General features: G+C 39.2%; 1 protein-coding gene across 3 annotated transcripts in view; it reads left to right on the forward strand.

Annotated features, from left to right (window-relative positions):
• Nucleotides 1-20,446, forward strand: part of MICAL2 (microtubule associated monooxygenase, calponin and LIM domain containing 2) — a gene marked incomplete at both ends in the record, with an annotated part of 99,340 nt that overhangs the window by 26,327 nt on the left and 52,567 nt on the right. Inside the window, 12 exons of one of the 3 annotated variants that reach the window (XM_084263858.1) lie at nt 248-363; nt 1,577-1,703; nt 1,894-1,984; nt 2,079-2,226; nt 4,368-4,567; nt 5,065-5,177; nt 9,422-9,493; nt 10,084-10,233; nt 11,379-11,483; nt 12,952-13,170; nt 13,393-13,494; nt 14,095-14,226. In XM_084263858.1, the coding sequence (XP_084119984.1) occupies nt 248-363; nt 1,577-1,703; nt 1,894-1,984; nt 2,079-2,226; nt 4,368-4,567; nt 5,065-5,177; nt 9,422-9,493; nt 10,084-10,233; nt 11,379-11,483; nt 12,952-13,170; nt 13,393-13,494; nt 14,095-14,226 (1,575 nt within the window). The remainder of the gene's footprint in view (nt 1-247; nt 364-1,576; nt 1,704-1,893; nt 1,985-2,078; nt 2,227-4,367; nt 4,568-5,064; nt 5,178-9,421; nt 9,494-10,083; nt 10,234-11,378; nt 11,484-12,951; nt 13,171-13,392; nt 13,495-14,094; nt 14,227-20,446) is intronic. The other 2 variants (XM_084263859.1, XM_084263860.1) reach the window with 2 other exon arrangements.

The following is a 20,446-nucleotide window of genomic DNA, read 5'->3' on the forward strand; positions in this document are numbered from 1 at the left end:
TAAGAAATAAGGTTTTTTAATATAAAAGTTAAAAAAAGAAAAAGTGGAATCAGTCTTTTTCAGTACCTAAGACTCAGAAGAGGAAAACATCTAAAAACTGCAAGAGTTGGCTGTGGTTTATTTTAATTCTTTCTAGGCTACTTTTCTAAGGTCGTATGAAACCTTAGACTCCAAATTCACATTGCAAGTTACTTTCTAATAAGACCTTAAGAAATACGAGGTATTAAAATGTAAATGCTTCTTACAGCCCTTCTGGCCAATGGGTACTGGCTGTGCAAGAGGCTTCTTAGCTGCTTTTGATACCGCATGGATGGTGCGGAGCTGGGCTCAAGAAAAACCCCCGTTAGAAATCCTTGCTGAACGGTGAGTGCTGCTTTTGTCTTCTCCATCATTTCCAGTGTTTTAAAGAGTTACTGTATTGGTAGAAGGCAGTAGAATTCAGAATGTCAACAACAGAAATATTCTTCTTCACTGCAATGGTATTGGGTTGAAACTATCCATTCCTCCAGGATCCTGAACAATTTGCAACAGCAGTAGGCCTTTGCTCTGTGAGCTTCTGCACACTAAGACAGAGATCTAGTAGTGTGCATGACACGGGTTTAAATCACCAAGGCAAGTTACTAGTTACTAGAATTGTGATCTTCAAGAAAATAAGCCAAAGATACCTTGTGCCAAAGACTAATCCTCCAACCACTTCAGCACCTGTTCTTTTAATTAAAATAATAATCCTGAAACAAGTCTAAATAAATATACTAGTAGCTTTCATAGTTGGTATCGTTGATTTTAGCTTTGCATTTTAGCTTAGTAGCCCTGATATCCTCCATTTAGATTGATAAACGTGTGGCAAAGGAGCATTGTTTTTCTGTTGCATCATAAGCTTCTTTGTGTAATGTTTTTCTGACCAAAGGAAAAATTCTGGTAAGTACACCAGCAATCCTGGTGTCACCATAGTCTGATGATTGAAGTTTCTGACTTTGGTCCTGATGGCAACAGCTTTGCTCAGCTCCATCTGCCCAGGCTGTTTTGGGCCAGAAACATAATAGAAACAGTCATTATTGTGGTAATCCAAATAGAAGCATTACCGAGTACCATGCTTTGAGAAGTTTTAAGATAGAAGCCTGTGGGATGACTCAAACGCTGCCTAGTCCCACATGGAAAATTGAACAGCATAATAAAAAGGGCTGTGGTGGTTATAGGAATTGCAGAATGATGGGATTTAGTGCTGTTATGTGGTAAAGAAGTTACTCAGGGTGGAGATTAAAGCAAAACCAGATGACTGAATGATGTAACCTCTTTTTTTCTTCTTTTTTCTTTTTTTTTTCTTCTTTTACTTGCTTGCTTCCTGCCTCAGGAATATATGGGCATATGTTCTAAGAGTCTGTCTTTTTGTTGTTCTTTTTCTGTCTGGAATCATCTACTGAACAGGGATAAGAAATGGGATGGATGCATTATCTATTTGGTGCATAACGCTTATTCTGGCAGAATCAAAACAAGGTGCAGGTAGCTGCAAAAAATGAAATACTATTGATATAATGGTATTTTAATCACTATCACTTGCATTTTTTTTCTCTGTTAGGGAGAGCATTTATCGACTCTTGCCTCAAACCACCCCTGAAAATATTAACAAGAACTTTGACCAGTACACCATTGACCCAGGAACAAGATACCCCAACTTGAACTCAAGCTGTGTTCGACCTCACCAGGTAAGTATTTGCAACTGTGAAATCACAGCTCTTTCTTGGTACAGGAGAAATAGGGCCACAAGCAGTACATAAACAAGTCTTCAGGAGGCTCCTTAATTTAGATCCAGCTGTTGATGAAGTTAACATAGAAAGAAAACGTGGTTTTCCTCTCCAATTCTAACGTTACACTGCCAATTGATTTTACTTGTAGGTGAGACAGCTGTATGTTACCAATGAGTTACAACAGTGTCCTCTTGAAAGAGTAAGCTCCATTAGAAGATCAGTGAATCTCTCCAGACATGGTATGTAAATCTCAAGTTTGCTGTGGCTTGGTATCTGGAGCCTTCTGACAATACAAAAACTGATTGAAAACTTTGCTCTCCATTGTAACTGTAGAGTCAGATACTCGACCTAACAAGCTTTTGACCTGGTGTCAGAAACAAACCGAAGGGTACCGTAACGTTAACGTCACAGACCTGACTACCTCCTGGAAAAGTGGCCTTGCGTTGTGTGCAATCATCCACCGCTTCAGACCTGACCTCATGTAAGTGATACCTGTAGATCTTGTTGAGTGTAAGATATATTAATCACTTAGCAAAGTATAGTGTACGTCCAACTAGAACAACACCAACACCAATAGTCTGTAGTAGCCTTCTATTGCTGTTTTTTTGCAAGGAGGTGCATACCAGTGCCAGGTTTGGGGGGTGGAAAGGGTGGGGTTGATTTTGCTTTGTTTTTTCTCTCTGTCCTTGCCTGGCATTTAAAATGAAATATATATACTTTCAAAGAGCTCAGAAGGCTTTGAACGTTATGACTTATGATCATGTTTGTGGGAGTGACATGGCTATTTAAAACAAAAATTGCAGTACTTGGAGAATGTGAGAGTTGCATTCCCAGGTCCCTGGAGATTGGCTTTTAGCGTGTGGTTAAAACTGCAGCCATAATAATCTCACTGTCATGAGATACAGAAATACCTGGATGAGCCTTAAATGAGCCATCCTTGGTGTGTTGTAGTGACAGTCATGTAAGGAAACATTGAGCTGTGGAGGTGCACAGGAGATGGTCATTTTGCACAACTCTTCCTCCAGAAGAGTGCAATGCCCTTGCAACAAGGACTGGCCCTTGAAACTTAACTGCTTTAGGGATTGAATCTATGCCAACATATTCCTCTTTTGACTGTGTTTCTGGGATCCTAACCCTCCAAGACCTGACTTCTTATGCTAACAATTTATATAAGGTTCCTCAGTTAGATGTAAGAGAGTCAGTTTGTAATGGGTGTCAGGAATGGCAATTACTGGCACTGGGTTACTGGGACTGCTTGATCCAGTGTGTAGTGGGATGACTGTTCTCTGACCAGAATCCAGAATGCAGCAGATGCAGTCTCTTGCCTTTCTTAAGAGTAACAAATGAATTAGTCTCCTTTTATTATTGTGGGTAAATGGAAGAAATGATTGAGCTCTTTTATGAGGTGTGATAAGTTGGAAAAAATAGGAGTGATACCCAGGGTGCTTGTTTGTACAGCTTTGCCAGAGGAAGAGCTAACATTTTAAGAACAAGATATATTTTGCCTTGGGTTAGTTTTAAAAAAATCATGGGAATTATGGATGGCTTTGTGGATATAAGGAGGGAAGAAAGTGTAAGAAGCAAAATAATCTTTGCTGTCTGTGGAAAGGATGTCTCTTACACACTTTCTAGAAAGCTGATAGATTTATTTTCCTGAGGTAACAGACCTCCTACTGTTTAATTAACATTGTGTTTGGATCTTGTTGGCTTTTTGTATTAAATGGGACTGCTGAAGGACTTGGCCAGGTCAAAGCCAGTTAGGCAAGAGAGGTGGCTGCTCTTGGGCTGTGGACAGGGTTGGGGCAGAGGGCTGCCTGCAGCCCCCTCGCTCCAGAAACAGAAATGTTGGGTGGGTTGGGGGAATTCTTTGGGAGTTCAAAAACTCACATTCCTTAGGAGGAGGAGGAAGAAACTACCCTGCCTGGAGCTTTGTAATTTATTCACATGTTTATTTTAATCATGAATTTTGGAAGCTGTTCAAGGGATCAGAATCTTAGAATAGGTTCCATAGAAAATGGATTAGAGAATGGATAACGCAATTCCAGATGTGTGAAGTACTTATTCAGGGTACTGCTAAATCTGGTTATGACATGGACAGGAGGTCCTCATTCAAAGTGTGTGTATAACACCTTAAAAAGAAATGTAGTGCCTGTGCATGTGTACGCATACATACAACACGTTTGTTTCATAAAACGCTAACCTAAATTTACTCCTTATGGCTTTGATTCACAGAACTAATCAAAAATATAAAGTCAATTGCTAACACGTGAAATCTCTAGTCTCACAGTTGTATTTGGAGAGGAAAAAATGTTTCTTAGCACTTTTGAGAAGGAATTGCATTTTTTCATAAATAAGGGAATCCTTTTTCATAGGACTACATCAAATTCCAGTTGAGCGAAATAGCTTTTAAATTACATTTCTGGCAAAGCCAGGATTTGTAATAATGGGATTTGTATGAGACTGAGTTTTGCATTGTGTAAACTCTAGCTTTGAGCCAGTGAAATGCCTGTGCCCTTATTCCTAGTGCTATTCTGCACCTCTCCAACGAACAGGAGAGCACTGCTTGTTTCCAAGGAGGGCAGAGAGCAAACCACCACTGATGCCAGTGTGTTGTCCCCACAGCGACTTCGATGCTCTGAACGAAGAGGATGTTGTCAAAAACAACCAGCTGGCATTTGATGTTGCTGAGCAGGAGTTTGGGATCCCCCCTGTGACCACGGGGAAGGAGGTGGGGTCAGCCGGGGAGCCTGACAAGCTCAGCATGGTCATGTACCTCTCCAAGTTTTATGAACTGTTCAGGGGCACACCTCTGCAGGCAGTAGGTAAGCCAACCCAGACTGCTCCTAATTCTTGCAAATTTGGGGAGCGGAAGCACTTCACACAGGCTGCTTATGAGCACTGGTCTTGAGCCAGGAGTCCTTTCCCATCTGAGCTGTTCTGGCATGTCAGCGTACCTGCTTCAGTCTGACCTTGTGCTTAAAAAAGGAAAGGGGAGGGAAAAACTTGATTGAAGACCAAGGTCTTGCAGGTCCTTAGTGGCTGCAGTGAACAAGAGCAGCTGGATAACTGCTGCTTGACATCATGAAGTTCATATATCAGGTTGTTAAGGTGATACTCTGGTAAGGATGACTGCATGTCCATTCCTGGGTGTTTCTCTTCCTTTTTTGAAAGGACACTCTACATCGTATGTATTGACTTTTGTTTGCCTGGGTTTCTTACATGTAGTTGCTACCAGCACTCAACTGACAAGGTCTGGCTTAGTCAAAGTATTTAAAAATCAAATCTGGATACATATCCTAAACAGTTGTTTTTTGCACAGATGCTGGGGACAAGCAAAATGGAGAAAATAATGATCTATGTTCAGCAAAATCATCTAACTTCATCTTTAATAATTACATCAATTTAACTTTCCCAAGAAAACGAGTACCAAAGGTAAGTTGTGAAGGAAGACTTGCGCTATAAATCTCTTTTAAAAAGATGAAAATAAATGGTCTCAGAAAAAAGGGGTTTATGTGTACCTTACTATTAAAAGACCAGGAGAAAGAGGTATTTTTTTTAGCATAGCAAAAAAGCAAACAAAGCTAATGCATGCACACTCAATCATTATGATGTTTGTAATGATAAAACTGAACTGTCAAATTGCTGAAGCATAAATAGTAGCCCTAGTTAGGGCCTTTTGAAATTTCACGTTTACAGATATATCAGTGAGAATTTTGGTGTACTTGGAAAGACTTCATATCCATGCTCCGTGTCAGTCTTCCTCAGTGTAGGCAGAAGTGAGGGGAGAAAGATGCTTTATTTGGTTTGTTTATAAGTTGCAGTTTTCAACATCAGATATTTTAGATCCTGGCTCTGTTACCTGTATTGTCTTTTATATTTTGTTTTTGGAAATTTTTCAAAAAGCATTTTTTTAGGTGGTCTTGTGCAATGCCAGATGTGTTAGGTTTTATATTTTTGTTGGGGGCTGCGGTGGTTTGGGTTTTTTTGAAATGACAAAGTCTTCAATTTTTCTTAGTTACTTCTGCCTTTAAGAAAAATAGTACTGTAGTTCTGTATTACTAGAGTTAAATATGCAGCTATAATATTATATATCACTGTAATATTATATAACATTGATATGCTAGAATGCTCGTTAACTGGGTGGGAATGTTGGTGTTTTTTTTTAAGTAAAGCAGTGATATGAACAGTTTACAGATGCTGTCAAGGGTCTGTATGGAAGTTTTCAAACCCTTATAGTTGTACAGAGCCTGCAATGGTGACAAACAGTGGGCAGGTTGACTAGCATGACTTGGTGATAATCATCGCTTAGTCATACCCATATGCTTTTCACTCTTGGTCACTTATTAATGAGAACTTAGTGACATGCCCTGTTTAATGTCCCTGTATAAAACACATCCATGTCCTTACGTGTTGTAATTGAAGACACCAGGACCTGGAAGGGGTGTGGAAACCTGAGTTAATACGATCTAACATAGGACTATGTGCAGTGAGAGTATTGGCTATGTGCTTTTGAATGGCTTAGAACTTCAAAAAGCTTTATATAATTTAATTTCAAAGTTATTCTGATGAAATGATTCAGTAATAAACTGTTTCACCTTCTGCCTATTCATTAACATGGGCCTCTTCTGAAAGGACATCTTAAGGAGGGGCTTTGCTTTCACAGACAAGCCTACCTTGTCTCCCTTGTCCCTACATGGGGAGTGTCTACCTTTAAATTTAAATAGGGAGTGTCTGCACACCCCGGCTCAGAGGTAGCACAGGCTCAAGTACAACCACTGCAGATTAACCAGCACAAGAGAGACAGCAGCATGCACTCCTCCACCAAAACCAATTTAACTTCTGCATTTTCTGAAACATAGCTTAATGCAAATTTGTTCTGCATTTTGAGTTTCCGGAGCTAGTCAGAAACTGTGTATCAATTATGATGGTTCTCAAGTTCTTTGTTTGAATTTTTTTTTGTAAACAGACTTTAATGCTTAACTGTACTGTTTCATTCACACCTGTGCAGAGACTAAGTTTTGCCTGTAAAAGTACAGATTTCCTACTTTTGGAATTCAGTGTCCTTAAGAGTTCAAGCATACATGTATGTACTGTATTTACCAGTATTTTAATATATTGCTTTTTAAACTTGCTGCTATCTTCTCAGTCTGGATAGAAATATGATTTTTTAATTTTTTTTTTTCACCTTAAGAATTACTCCAGAATTTCCAGCTACTTCCTAGACTGACTTATGTCTTGAATATTTTCCACCTACAAACACATTTTCAAAACCTGTGGACAGTCAACTGCCCAGTAACCTCATATACCCTTCTTGGGAATAAAACTCTTCCCAGCCACCCACATACGCACAAAACCAAGTGACATGTTTCCCAGCTAACCAAGCAGTGAGAAACCAAATAAAAATGTGTTTTCTTGTGGGTGACTTCTTTAGAAGAAAAACGTTTTTCATGACCATAACGTTGCTGTTTTTCCATAAGTTACATGCAGAAATAAATAGACTTTTAGTAGTGGGGAGAGCTTTGCATTACTAAGCCACACAGCCCTCTGACTAACCTCCTGTCATGAAATAAGCCTTCTGTCATAACAGGAGGTATAGTTCTTGGCACTACATGAAAGCATGAGGTGATTTACATGATGGGCCCCTCTGGTTTCATGTGATGGGCTCATTTGAGAGGAGAGTGGAAGCAATGTTTTCCAAATTAGCTTAGGGAGTGGGACTGTCAAGACCTCATTTTGCATGAAGCTTTGCAGCCTTGTTATGGATATGGCATGGAATTTGGCAAAACTGACTGTATTTTGCTTAGGACAGACACTTGCAAGTGCCATAACCATCTGAAACTAGCTGGGAAAGGAAGCTCCTTGGAAAGCAACTGCTCGAGTTAAGAGGTTGGCTGTGGCATCAGTTTTAGGGTTTTTTCCCTGCAAAAAGTGATGCTGAGCATTATCCAGGCAGGACAGTGGGAAAGCATGTGCGTATCTCAGATTCAGAAACCAGCTGGGGTAACACTGTCACTTACTAAACTTTCCACACCTTCTAGTTTGTCCTTTGATTTGGCTGGAAAAGGGATCCTTATCTGGGCACAGGCTTTGAGAGACCAGGAAGCTGGGGCCTGGAGCTAGTGTGGCTGTAGCTGTTCTGGCAGCATGTGCTCAGCTGGATAATGTTTTCCATTCTCCTAGGAGTGTCAGCCTGGCTGGAGAGGAACTGAGATTTCCTGTGCTCCAGACTAATAAATGAATGGAGGTGTTTACACAATAAAGGGCACAGTCCTTTTTCTTGAAGTTTTTCTAGGCAATTAAGTTGCTTTGTCTTTTGCTTCTTTGTAAATATGATAATGAAAGTCCTTTATGTAAGATTTTTGAAAGGCAGCATCTTGTTTGCTCCATTCACTTAAGCAAATTCTGCTTTTATGTGGTACCGATGATTAGGCAGAATACATTGTGCTGTTATGTTGTTCACCCTTGTTTGGTAGACTAATGACTATAGGTAGTGTAAAGCTGGGTTACTGAGAGCTGGGGCTTGAAAGACAATGTACCAAAGCACACAAAGTAATCACAACACTGTCATCTGATTCTTTCGGTGTTTGCCCAGAAGTTGTTTTGGATTACTTCTATTCACTGCATAATGATTTATTACAAACAGTGTATATGTAAAAAGGAAGCCTGTATTCTTTGATCCTTCTTTCTTTCTTCTTTTTTTTTTTAAGTTGGCTAAGCAATCACTAAGTTACAGCCTGGGCAAATGCAAATAAATGGAATGAAGTTTGTTGTTCTTAAAGTATAACCAAACATGACATTTATCAGACGAAAAAACTTTTTGTTGTACCAAATCTTCAGGACTGAGTTGGCCAAGAACTGATACAAATCTTTAAGCATTGAGTATTTTTGCAAGTTTGTGCAGACTGAGTATGAAGTATTGTGTATTATTTGTGTCATCATCTCTAGGTCAGTAAAATAATATGTGTGTAGCTTGAACACAAAATGAGCAGTTTGGTTACTTAAGTACTATAATGTCAAGCCACTGTCAGGGAGAGGAGCCTTACAAGGGAGACAGACCTTTAAGGCAGGCAATAATTGCTCCAAAAAGGGAGATGTGTCAGCACTATGAACATCTCATCTGCATGCAGATATCTAGGTTGAGAGATATGTGGAGTTAATAGTGGAAGAGTGAGGGGTTTCTGGATTTTGTTGCTTATCTGGAAGCCAGTGTAGTCTAGATTTAAATTCACAGATGCTGTCATGCCTTTTTCTTCAAGGATGTGCTAGTGCTTTGTGAATTATCAACTCTTCAGTACTGAAAGAAGAAAAGGTGAACAAGGATGTTGGAGGGCCTGTGTTCACCTAAATGTACAAGTACATATTTTCACCCTTCAGAGTCCAGAGAGAGCTCCCAGACTGGTGTTACAGGGCAGCTTTTATGTAGGTGATGGCTGCCATGAGGGCCACCAGGCTCCTTGCACAAGGAATGATCCTGCTAAGTTGTGGGAGCTGTCAAGGTTCACCAGTGCTGCAAGGAGGTTGCACGCTGGCAGCGTTCACTTGTGTTTGCCTTGTTTAACACAGGCCAAACCATACTTGCCTGGTTATGAAAGTTAATATCCTGGGAGGAACTGTTTGGGTAAATCTGGCAACTCTTGCAGTAATCAACAGACCTTGATTTGGCTTTACCGTTTCAGGTTGAAGGGAAGACAGAAGAAAATGAGAATAATAAAAGACGTCGAAAAGGTCTTTCTAGTGTCTTCAGTGAGGTTGGTGTTTAGTTCCACACGTACCCAGCTAGTTGATGAGCACCAGAGCTGAGGAAGCAACAGGAGTTAGAGGGGCCAGGTCTTTGTCTCTTCTGCATGGTGGGAACAAAAAGCCTCTCCCCTTAAAACCTTGAATGAACTGTGGTATACACCAAGGAAGAACTAAATTTATTTCAACCACTTGGTAGGAGGAGAGCATTACCTAAACAGTACTAGTTTTCTTTCTGACCCAAGAACATTTAAGTTATTGGGGTTTGTTTTGGGCTTTTTTTCCCTTTTCCCAACTCAGTTATTTAAACAATTTTTTGTCTGAAGAGTTTGCATTGCAGCTTGGGTCCTAGCCCCTCTCTGATTAGTTACCTTTCTGACTGCTCTATCATCACTAGCACCAATTAATGTTCCCTTTTTACTGTACTATGATTCCAAAGGAAAAAAAGTGTGGTGACTTTTGCATGCTAAGCAGTGTAATTTTTAATGTACTTTAGACTATATCTCCTTTCACCCTTTGCTGATAGGGATGTTCTATCTCTCTCCCTTCATGAATATCATAGGTAAACTTGAGAAAAACGTAGTTTGTTGTTTCTTTGCAGGCTTCAGGCTTTTCAAGCCAAGGGACAAATGCTGGGAAAGAACAGGGTAATGGCAGAGAAGGAACGAACCAGAATAAAGTTAAATCAATGGCAACTCAACTGTTGGCAAAGTTTGAAGAGAATGCTCCAAATACAATTTTTCGGAGGCAGGTAGGTCATAGATGAACAGAAAAGTAATCTTTGAAACTGAACTATAGTCCCTCCTTGTGAACACAATGCAGATTTCCAAGGAAAAAAATTGTTACGTGTTTGAAGTAGGCTGTCTTTTTTATATATATAGCTACACTTTATGTAAATTAACGGTGTTCCTCTCAGTACTTGGCAAACAAATATGACTAAATACATTGAATAATACATATTAAAGTATCAATATCTATTATATTAATAAAGTGTACTGGAATTGCAATGTCTAGAAATCTCTTGCAAGCCAGCCTGCAGAATTCTTGCTTTGTGTAGAAATCGAAGCTGTGTGTATATGGTATAGCAGAAGGACTTTTCCCCCTATATTCTATGAAAAAAAGGACACTATGTATCCAGGGGAATCTTACTCTGTGGAAAATTTGTTTCCCTTCTTATGCTTTCTAATCTTTTGCAAGATGTGTCTGACTGCCATTTCCGTTCCTAAAGTAGGCATAACGGAATATATTTGTACGTTCCGCAGCACTTTCATGGTTTGTTGTTAGTGTGACTAGTGGTGTTTGGAAAATAGTCCTGTGCTGTCAAGGTAGGGATGATAAGCTCAAAATCACACTTTAGCCAGTGAGATGGTTTGAGTGAGATGAGTTTGGATCTGTCACCTAAAAGATGTGAAGGATGGATGAGCAAGGCATCAAGGTTCTGTCAAGGGTGGTGGCTTTCTTAACTCTGCAATTCTATGCATTTCTTTATATATTTAAGTCTTCCAGAAGACTATGGATGTCAAGCGACTTCCTCAGTCACTGTTGTTTGCAGTCTACTTGGCTACTTGTCAATGCCCTGGGCTTTCTGTGTGCAATATGTGTGCAGAGGTTTGCTTGGCCATGTTGAAACAAGCCTCAATGCATTACCTTTTGATCATAACCTCTCTTAAAGAATACTGAATGTGCTGAATTTTACACTTATTTTTTATGGTAGAAGGGGTCAATAAAATAGGTACTTGACAAACATCTGTAAAATGTGTTGTCAATCTCCATAGTACTCTGCCTTTAAAAGCAGCTTTTATTTCTTTCTGCCTCGAAAGATCTTTGTATCCTATTTATTGTCTTTCTCTTTTCTTTTCTCACTCTGTTTTTATAATTTAAAAAATGCTTTACAAGGAGCCAATAGATAGACCAGCCCTGCTCTCTTCTGAACCTCCTGTCAATCCTCGCTTTGCTAAACCTAAGGATCCAAGTCTTCTTCCACCTCAACCAAAAAGGCAGGTAGGAACTCCTACAGGTAACACCTGACACACACACCCCACTTCTCTTACCACTAGGAATAAAATGGTAATGTGTAACTACAGAATATATAACATATATATTACATAATACATATATGTAATCTACAGAGTTAACAGATACATTGGGAAAACTACATTAAAGTTTAAGGCTATTTTACACCTGCTTGAGCAGACGAGCAAACTTTTTGAAAGAATTGGCAGTTAAAAACATAGGTGTTGATTTCTGTGTTATCAGAACTAGACTCCAAATTGTATAAATATATAGCTACGTTTAACGTGCGAGAGAACTACAGCAGTACCTGAAAACTTCCCTGTGCATGTACCTGATGCTTTGGGCTGTTGTAATGATAAGGCAAAGACAGATTTCTACCCTGAAAAGCCTGGCAGAAATGTCTTAATATACAAGCTTGAGAATATCAAAGCTAACATTGATGACCAGGATTTTTTATTTCTTTAAGTAGAACTTGTAATAAGAATTTCTGCTGAAAGCTCTTTTGCAGCATCATATACAGGGGCAATTTTTTAATACATCGTCTAAATTTTTTTCATAGTACTGCAAATGAAAGCAATCTCATGTCAAATAGAATCGACATTCACTTTATATTAGAGCTTTAAATGGAAGTAAACATCCTGTGTAGTGGCATTTCCAGAGTAGTCTGCTGTGAAATGAGATCTGCGTTGAATGCGGAAATCTGCAGATCAGCTTGATAAAAAAATGCAAATCCACAATCTGGTTGACAGTATTTGTTGTAAAGGCAGGTGTGCTATCCTGAAACAGCAGGACCACCCTGCAAGTTCATTTGCATTACTTTTTTCAATTTTAATTCTGAGAAATTTGGAAGAGTTGTTGTATATATTTAATTGGACAATCATGTAAACTGGCATGAAAAGACCAACTGGAAGGTAATTTTTGAGACTGAATTTGATTAAAGCTGAACTGGTTCAAATGTTTCATTTACTTCAAAAGCTATTTTATGTGAGGATTCCAGTTCGGAGACCTGGTCTGAATTCCTCAGAAAATTATTTCAATCTGAAATACATTATAGCTTCACTTGGGTCAGATGAGATCTAGAACTGCTCCAAGAACTACTGTTGATATTCTTACAATTTGATTCTAAGTTGAGTTTCGGGCAGATGTGATGCTAAAAACCCCCAAAACAATCAAAAACCCGAGAAGGAGATGTAGTGTCATGTTCCTCTTCACTGATACAAACTGGGGTTATTCATAAAAACTGAGACAAAGCTAGAGAAGGATGTCAAAACCTGTGTCCGTTATGTAGGACCAATTGATTTCGCTGCATGGACGCATGCATCCGAGATGCAGTAGGTAGTGTTTACTTCTAGTTCTGTGCATGACTCTGCTGCGCTTTCCAAAGCATCCTTAAATACTGCATATACTGCATGATAGTGCAGAAAGCAGATTTTTTTTCACTTCAAGTGTTTCCCAGTTTCAGGTGGTAGCTAGGAGTGAACACGAGGTCAGGGAACCCAAACAGTCTTTAAATGGTTCTGATCATATGGCCAGGAGAGCAAAGACTGTACAAAAAACAGATTCCCAGCCCAGTCTGTCAGAAACCTCTGAAAATCTCGCATCTGCCTGTTCTGCTGCATTTGTCCTTTCTGGAGTGCTTGAGCGTCTTCAGCACCTGGAGGAAAAAATGAAACAGGTGACAAGCAATTTCTTTTCTTTTCTTTCTCTTAACTGCGTGTGTTAATCTGTGTACTGTATTTTCCCTGGTATGCTGACTTTTTCTCTGCTGACATTAGGTTATATTAAGACAATAAAATGTCTTTCTACAAACTTGCTGTATCCTGATGATGTATGTGACATTAACTGAAATCTCTCTCGCTTTCTTTTCTTGGCTTGCTTTCCCTGGCTCTTACTGCAGAAAAGAGCTCAGAGCATAGCAAATAGGGAATTCCATAAAAAGAACATTAAAGAGAAAGCAGCACATCTTGCCTCAATGTTTGGATACATGGAGTTTCCAAAGGTGAATATTAGGTTTTGTATTGGTACAAGTGCTTAGTTAGAAGACATACAAGAAGTCAGGGTGGGGAGGGCGGGGAAATTGCAGTGGTTTTGTTTTTAACCTTCACTTCACCCTGGGTGGATCGGAGAAGGAAGGTGGGTTACACTGAAACCCATAAAAAGCTGTGTTTTAAATATTATTGCATAATTTAATTGATGTAAAACAATCTAAGTCAAAGCTAGTCAGAGTACTTTAGCTCAAGAGAAATGTGTTAGAAAAAAAACATGCCTTGTGCTTAAGTATAGACTGGTAGCTCTCAGTTTCTAACGAACTGGTGAGCTCAGCACAGTCTGGCATTTCTTATGTTTTGCTGTACTTTCTCTCAGCCCCATCATACTGCCCATTATATTTTTTTTGGCAAGAAAATTTAATATGATAATATCATTTGCTGTGAAGGTTTTGCTGTGATGATTTCTGTGGCTCCCCACTGTGCAGAACTAGAGAAAAGAGTAAAATTTTAGTTATTAGCTATTTTATTGATGTGTGACTGTGAACTGATTCTCTTAGTCTGTGCCGATGTCACTGTCTCTTCGATAACTCTCCTGTTTCTGCTCTACACAGAATAAACTACCTCCTAAAGGCTTATCCCATTCTCAGCCCTCAACTCCCTCTTGCCCTTCACCTCATGATTCAGCTACTGCACCTTCTCCATCATCTGTCAGTTCAGCTTCCCCTGCTGTTCCTTCTAGCCAGGTACTTTATCAACAGATTCTTTTCATGTAAAATCCAAACTTGCACTAAAGCTGCTTGGGCAATGGCTTGGATGGAAGGTGCTGCCAGCAGCTGTGTTGTAGATGTTGTGTTTCACATCTGCATCAAGCTTTCCTTTGTTCACTGCTGTTAATTCTGCATGCTAGTAGAGGAAAGTCCTTCAAATATAAAGCTAAAGAACAAAGCAAATATTTAAGAGAATTTTTGCTTCCATTCTGAAAATTTTGTATGGCTGCTTATATGAAATGATCTGTTGTTGGATAATGGCACAGACATACCTAGCAGAGAAAGATCTTCACATTGTATAGTGAACTGGATGTTATGGCATTGATTAGTTGTTATTGAGTGGCATTTGTTTCTCTTCATAAGCATATCCACCTGGACTGCAAGGGAGAACCTGCACCATAATGCTTATTTTAACTAGAGGACATCTTGGAATTGTGCAAGCACTTGTTGATACAGACAGATTTTATTGTCAGTTTGTTTGTTTACTTATTTTGTATTTTAAAGTTCCTTTTGCACATTAATTGTTACTATACAGTTCTTTGTGACAGTAAACTTTACAGAGAGGACTTGCATTCTCTGAATGAAAGCAGTTAGATAACACTTGAGGCAGAGATACTCAGCTCTTAATACTGACGCTGATGTTACAATGGACTGTACTTTTAGCTGTGGAAGTTAAGATGACAGTGACTTCTATCTCCCCTTGTTTTACAAGGATTTTAATTGAAGAAAGTTTGGTAATTTTCAGCTTATCACAGAATCTGTCAATGCAAGTGCTTCTGGAACTGGCGGGTCTGCTGCCTGACAGATGGAAGGGGTGCTACTTGGCAAAATCCAGTACTGTCTCCATTTACTGGCAGGAGCAGCAAAGCATTCCACCTGCTTTTGCTGTATTTAAATAACAATAGTTTTATGAAATACTCATTAGTATTGCCCGACTTCAGGTAAGCCATGGCTGAAGGTAGTCTCCTGTCTGGTGATGCTCAGCAGGATCACCTAGTGGAATCGGGCTAGATCTTTGCAGGTTATTGTTGATACTGGTTGGAAATCAGGTTTACAGCTGCAGTGGTAACTGAGCACATAGATAAGAAGCTGACTTGCATTTTGTAAAGATGGTTCCTCAGTTGAGATAGATCTGTGTTGAAAAGACTCCCTTCCTCTTGTTTGCTGGGAAAATATAGGCTACACAGCCCTTAAAGGACACTGCAAGACGAGAATGTGCCTTACTGCGGTAATCCCCTAATTCTTTTCAGCTTCAAGATAATTCCTTTGCCTGGATTTACCTTGTACTTTTTATGACCTAGGAGGTATAGCATGTGATAGGTTTTAAGCTAAGTAATGTTTTCCAAAATATCTGGGCCTGTTGCTTGTTCAAGTTGGAGAATTATTGTGACAGTGCGAAGAGAATGAAAAAAACCCAAAACCCAAACCAACTCAAAACCAATGTGAATAACCCTTTAGAATATAAGAACTAAGCTCTTAATAATTTGGAAACTGTGAGTGATAATTTTACTTGAGTTTTAACTTTTTTTTTCTTAGCATTTTGCCTGAGCAATCTTTTTTAATATGTTTTAATACAGCTGTATTTTGTTTAAAGTGCACTCACAGCCTTTTATTAGTTTGCCATTGTGTTTAAATGGTGTTGTAATAGTTTGTTGTGACTTGATTTCACTTGGGCTGAGTTTAGTTTCATTGAAAATGATCTTTCCAGAGGTAATGGCAGAATGCATCACAGCTGAGGCAAGAAAATCTTCTTCTGTCACCAGTACAGTAAATACACCTTGATCTCATTTGGTAAATGTTTGGCTGGTTAGATAGAACTGCATGTATTCTTCAGCATATTTGAGAACTTTTAAATAGCAGGTCTGACAATGATCAGGCACGCTTTTATTTTCTTCCCCTTTGAGGCAGCTACAGTGATGTGCTGGTGAAGGGTTAATGGATGTGCAGGACTTGTTCTCTGTACTGTTCATGTGCTATGAGTTGAATTCAGTCCTGTGATACCCGTTACCTCTTTACCTCTCTTTGGCACCCTTAAGTTCTGTTCCTCTTCAAGTTACATAAGCCATGTTTTGGCTTATCTTTTGTTATTTCTCAAGCAAAATTCTTCCAAGAAGCAGATTTCTTAGTGTTGTTTTTACTGTAGAGTATTAAATCTTCAGGGAACACGTGCTGCTGACTTGATTTCATAACAAGCAATCTGCTTGCACCCTTCCATGGTTAAAGTGTGGTCCCTGTGTTTTATCTTTTAAGATTGAACACTTTTCAGAACACAAAAATTTTATCATGCTCTATCATGCACTGGCTAAAAGTGCAGCACTATAGAAATAAAATTTTATAATGTCTCAGGTACGCAGTACACATTTTAAAGTCCCATACGTGATAATTTAACAAGGTATTTGGAGCTCTCTGCTGTGAATATGTACTGGTAATTGCCTCTGTGTGTTATCTTGGGGGTGAGGTTATAGGACTCCATGGCCTCTGTTCTGAGATATTACTAGGTGAGTCTAGACTTCAGTAAGAAAAATTGATATCAGAATTGATAAGTGAACAGAAAGAGCTTCCTCATGTCACTCTCAGTGTTTCTGCTTTTTGTCAGCAGAGAAACAGATAACAGAAGTCTTTGAGTTTTGTAAGACTACACGAGATGTGACCTATAAATACCGACATCTCCCATCCTTTAAATAGTACTCTCATTTTAATTTCAAGTGGGTACTACGACTGTTATCAGTATGACTACCCTTTACATCTATTGAATTTTCATTAGAACAGTATTACTTATGATGGCATATTTATTGAAAATGGTGGTTAAGAAGACTTGGTGTCTTATTATAGAAACCTGTTATTAAGCCTCAGTCCTGAATAGAGCACTTGAAGTCTATGGAAGCATATTGTTTCTTGAAAGAAATGGTCATTATAACTTATTAACAATTAATGTCTAAATGATACTATATGGACGTTGCCAGTAATAATCAAAACTATCCTCTAGCTTTAATCAGCTGTCAAAATTCACTTTGGTAGAACTATGGATTAACATAGATAGAATTATGGATTAACAAATATTATATTACAGGCTGGGCTTTGGTTATTCCTGTTTTCTTTTTAAAGTTGGATTGACCTTCAGAAAACTGTTCATATGAGCTTTCCATGGTTGAATCCACACAACACGTCATAGGAATTATGGAGATGATGCAATCAGTAGGCTCTGCTGCCTGCAGAGTTTGGACCAACTGCTTCCCTTCAGTGATGTGACTTTAATTACCAGCAATAAGCAGGATTTGGGTGTTTCCTACACACAGTAACTTAATAGTCAAATGTTGTTTGTCTCAGAGGTGAAATATACTTAGCAGGTGGTACCAAAAGCAAATAAATCACCCTCAAAGCAAAATAAGATCAGGAAAATCATTAAGGATGTGAAACCACAAAGGGGAAGCTTTCTGTGCTTTTGGAGGCAGAGAGTAGATTTCCTTTGTTTTATGAAAATACTACTGAGACTTGTTGCTTCATTGTGGTGTTATAAATAATATCACAGGGAAATACAGAAGGCAACTTTCTCTTCCCACATTAATAACCACCCTGATCATCCTGCTGAAAAGCTTTGGCAACGTGTCGTTGACAGGTCAATAGTCTAAATCACAAATGCTCAAGGGATTTTTAAGTGGGTTTTTTTGTTGTTTCCTGAAACTCACCATGTAAGGTAAGTCTTCGAGATTCCAACAGAAGATTTAAGGCTACTGGTATAAACCTACCTGAATGGTGAGCAGTAGCCTGTTACACACTGATAGTGGCCCCAGCACCACAAAACGGCATCCCTGTGTGGGACTTCACGTACACCAGTAGCCTCAAGGGTAGTAAGCGCATGAACAAAATACAAAACTTACTATGTGCATACTGAGTTTCTAGGGTTACCTGAGCAACATCAGGCAGGCAGAAATCTCTGTGCTGTTGACCAAAGCTCAGCTGTGTAAGAGCTGACAGGTTCTCTAAAATAAAGTGTGCAGATGGGGGTCAGACTGTCTCTCCTGCAACTGGAGTCCATTACATTTACACAATTAAATGAGCGGGTGTATTATTTAAGCCCTTGCCCATAAGCAGGATGAGGTTTAAAGGAGACACAGGGGGCTGTTTGGTGGTTGTGCTGCTGTTGTACAAGGGCAGAAGTCACAAGCTGCTCTTGCAAATCCCATTCCTCCCATTCCCTGTGGGTTTCAGATGGGGGCAGGTACTCACAGGTCTGTCCTGGTAGATTCTTGTCCTGCCCTGATATTTATAATTTGTGATTGAATAGCATTGGAATAGAATATTTCAGTTGGAAGGGACCTAAAATGATCACCTAGATGAACTCCCTGACTGCTTCAGGGCTGATCAAAAATTAAAGCATGTTACTAAAGGCATCGTCCAAATGCCTCTTCAACACTGGCAGGCCTGAGTCACAAACCAACTCTCTAGGAAGCCTGTTGCAGTGTATGACCACTTGCCTGATAAAGAAATGCTTCCTGAAGTCTGGTCTGAACCTCCCTGCTGCAGCTTTGCACCATTCCCGCGTTCTCTGGCCTCTCCTCACCTGATTTATACTTCTGCCTGCCACTACTCTGTCCCAGGTGCAGGATCTGGCATTTGGACTTTAAATGTCCCATGCTCCAAGCTATCTAGGTCCCTCTGTAAGGCATCTGAAAGGTGCAGTACCAAGGCTGTAGAAAACTGATCTTCTCTTGACTATCTACCTACTTACCCAATTCAGTAAGGAGAATCAGTAGAGATCTTCCCCAAGTGGTATGTCCTTATTAGCAGTTTCTCTAATATGGAGTCTGCTTGCTTCCTTCCCTTCCTGCTTGTGAGTAGCAACAGTGTTTGTGTTGGTGCCTGTTGATTTGGAACAGAGAGCAGTCAGTAATCTTTTGGCTGCTAGATTAGCTTGAAATCCTATTTGCTTTTGCATGGAATGTGAATTCACATTCATTATAAGAACATTTCCTTTTAATAACATTTTAAAAGTATGTATAAACATGCAGTTTTCTTGTTTTGACTGCTGTAATGTTGACACAGATAGATAGCTCCAATGGGTGGAGACCAGAAATCAAACAACCTCATGAATTGCAAGGTGTAGTTCAGGCTCAAGGATACTTTTCCTGAAATTCAACTACTTGCACTTTAAGCACAGCCTTATTGTTTAGCTGATTGCTCCAGTTTAACTAGTTCAAGGTAAACTCTCTGCTTCAACTGACTTTGAATGCCCTAGGAGCTCATGGATAATAAGTTGCATGTGGCCTGAAAGTTGCTTAGCATATTCATAGATGCAGAATTTGGGGAGGAAAATTTTGCCTTCTGTGATCTTAAACAATACAAAGGAGTGTAGTTTTCCTGTACAGACAAATAATCTCGCTGCCAGTATTGGTTTGTACTTGAAGGTGCTACTTAGAGACAGCATTGCAGTATGTAATTAACTGTTCACTTTGCTCCTGTTACCCCACAAGTTGTGCAGATATTGAATAATATTTCAGAGTCTTTTTGTATTAAGCATAACCAAGCAGTACAGCAATTTGTCCCTTGAATGGCCTTTGTTGTCTTAACATACATATTTTGTATCTGTCTGCATATTAAGTCAATTATGCGATAACTCAAAAAGTAAGGGGAGCTGTAAGGTGCAGGACATGTTCCCAAAAGTTCCTGAACAGAATTTTTTTTATTAGCAAGAATATTTTTAACCATCATAATTTTTGAAAACACACCCACAATGCATAAGAGTTGTTTCTAAGATAGAAAGTGCTTTAACACTATTTTAAAGTATCAGGAATACTATTGCATGCATATTTTTCTCCTTTTTTCATGGTAACTTTCTGATATGTTTAAATCTTTTCATTAGCAAGACTTGGAGCAGCAGTAGAAAAATCATTTCACTGAGAAGTGACAGACCTAAGATTTGGGCTCTCTGGAAGGCAAATGGAGCATAAGATATGAGCTCATGGATCCTCTAGAGGAAAACGTGTCCTGGCTTTGGAAGCAAAGTATTGCGTCCCTGGCCATACTGGGATGGGCCTTGCTGCCTTTGTCACTAGAGAGGTGATGGGAACTTACATTGACTATAAAACTAAAATCAAAATTGCTACAGAAATTTAGCTTAGGGTAGCAAATATTTCTGTAAATCTATGAAGTCTTCACAGTCTTGTCCAGATACAGAGAAGCAGAGTAACTTACTTGT

Source organism: Gallinula chloropus, assembly GCF_964237585.1.
Source record: "Gallinula chloropus genome assembly, chromosome: 4".
Taxonomy (NCBI): Eukaryota; Metazoa; Chordata; class Aves; order Gruiformes; family Rallidae; genus Gallinula; species Gallinula chloropus.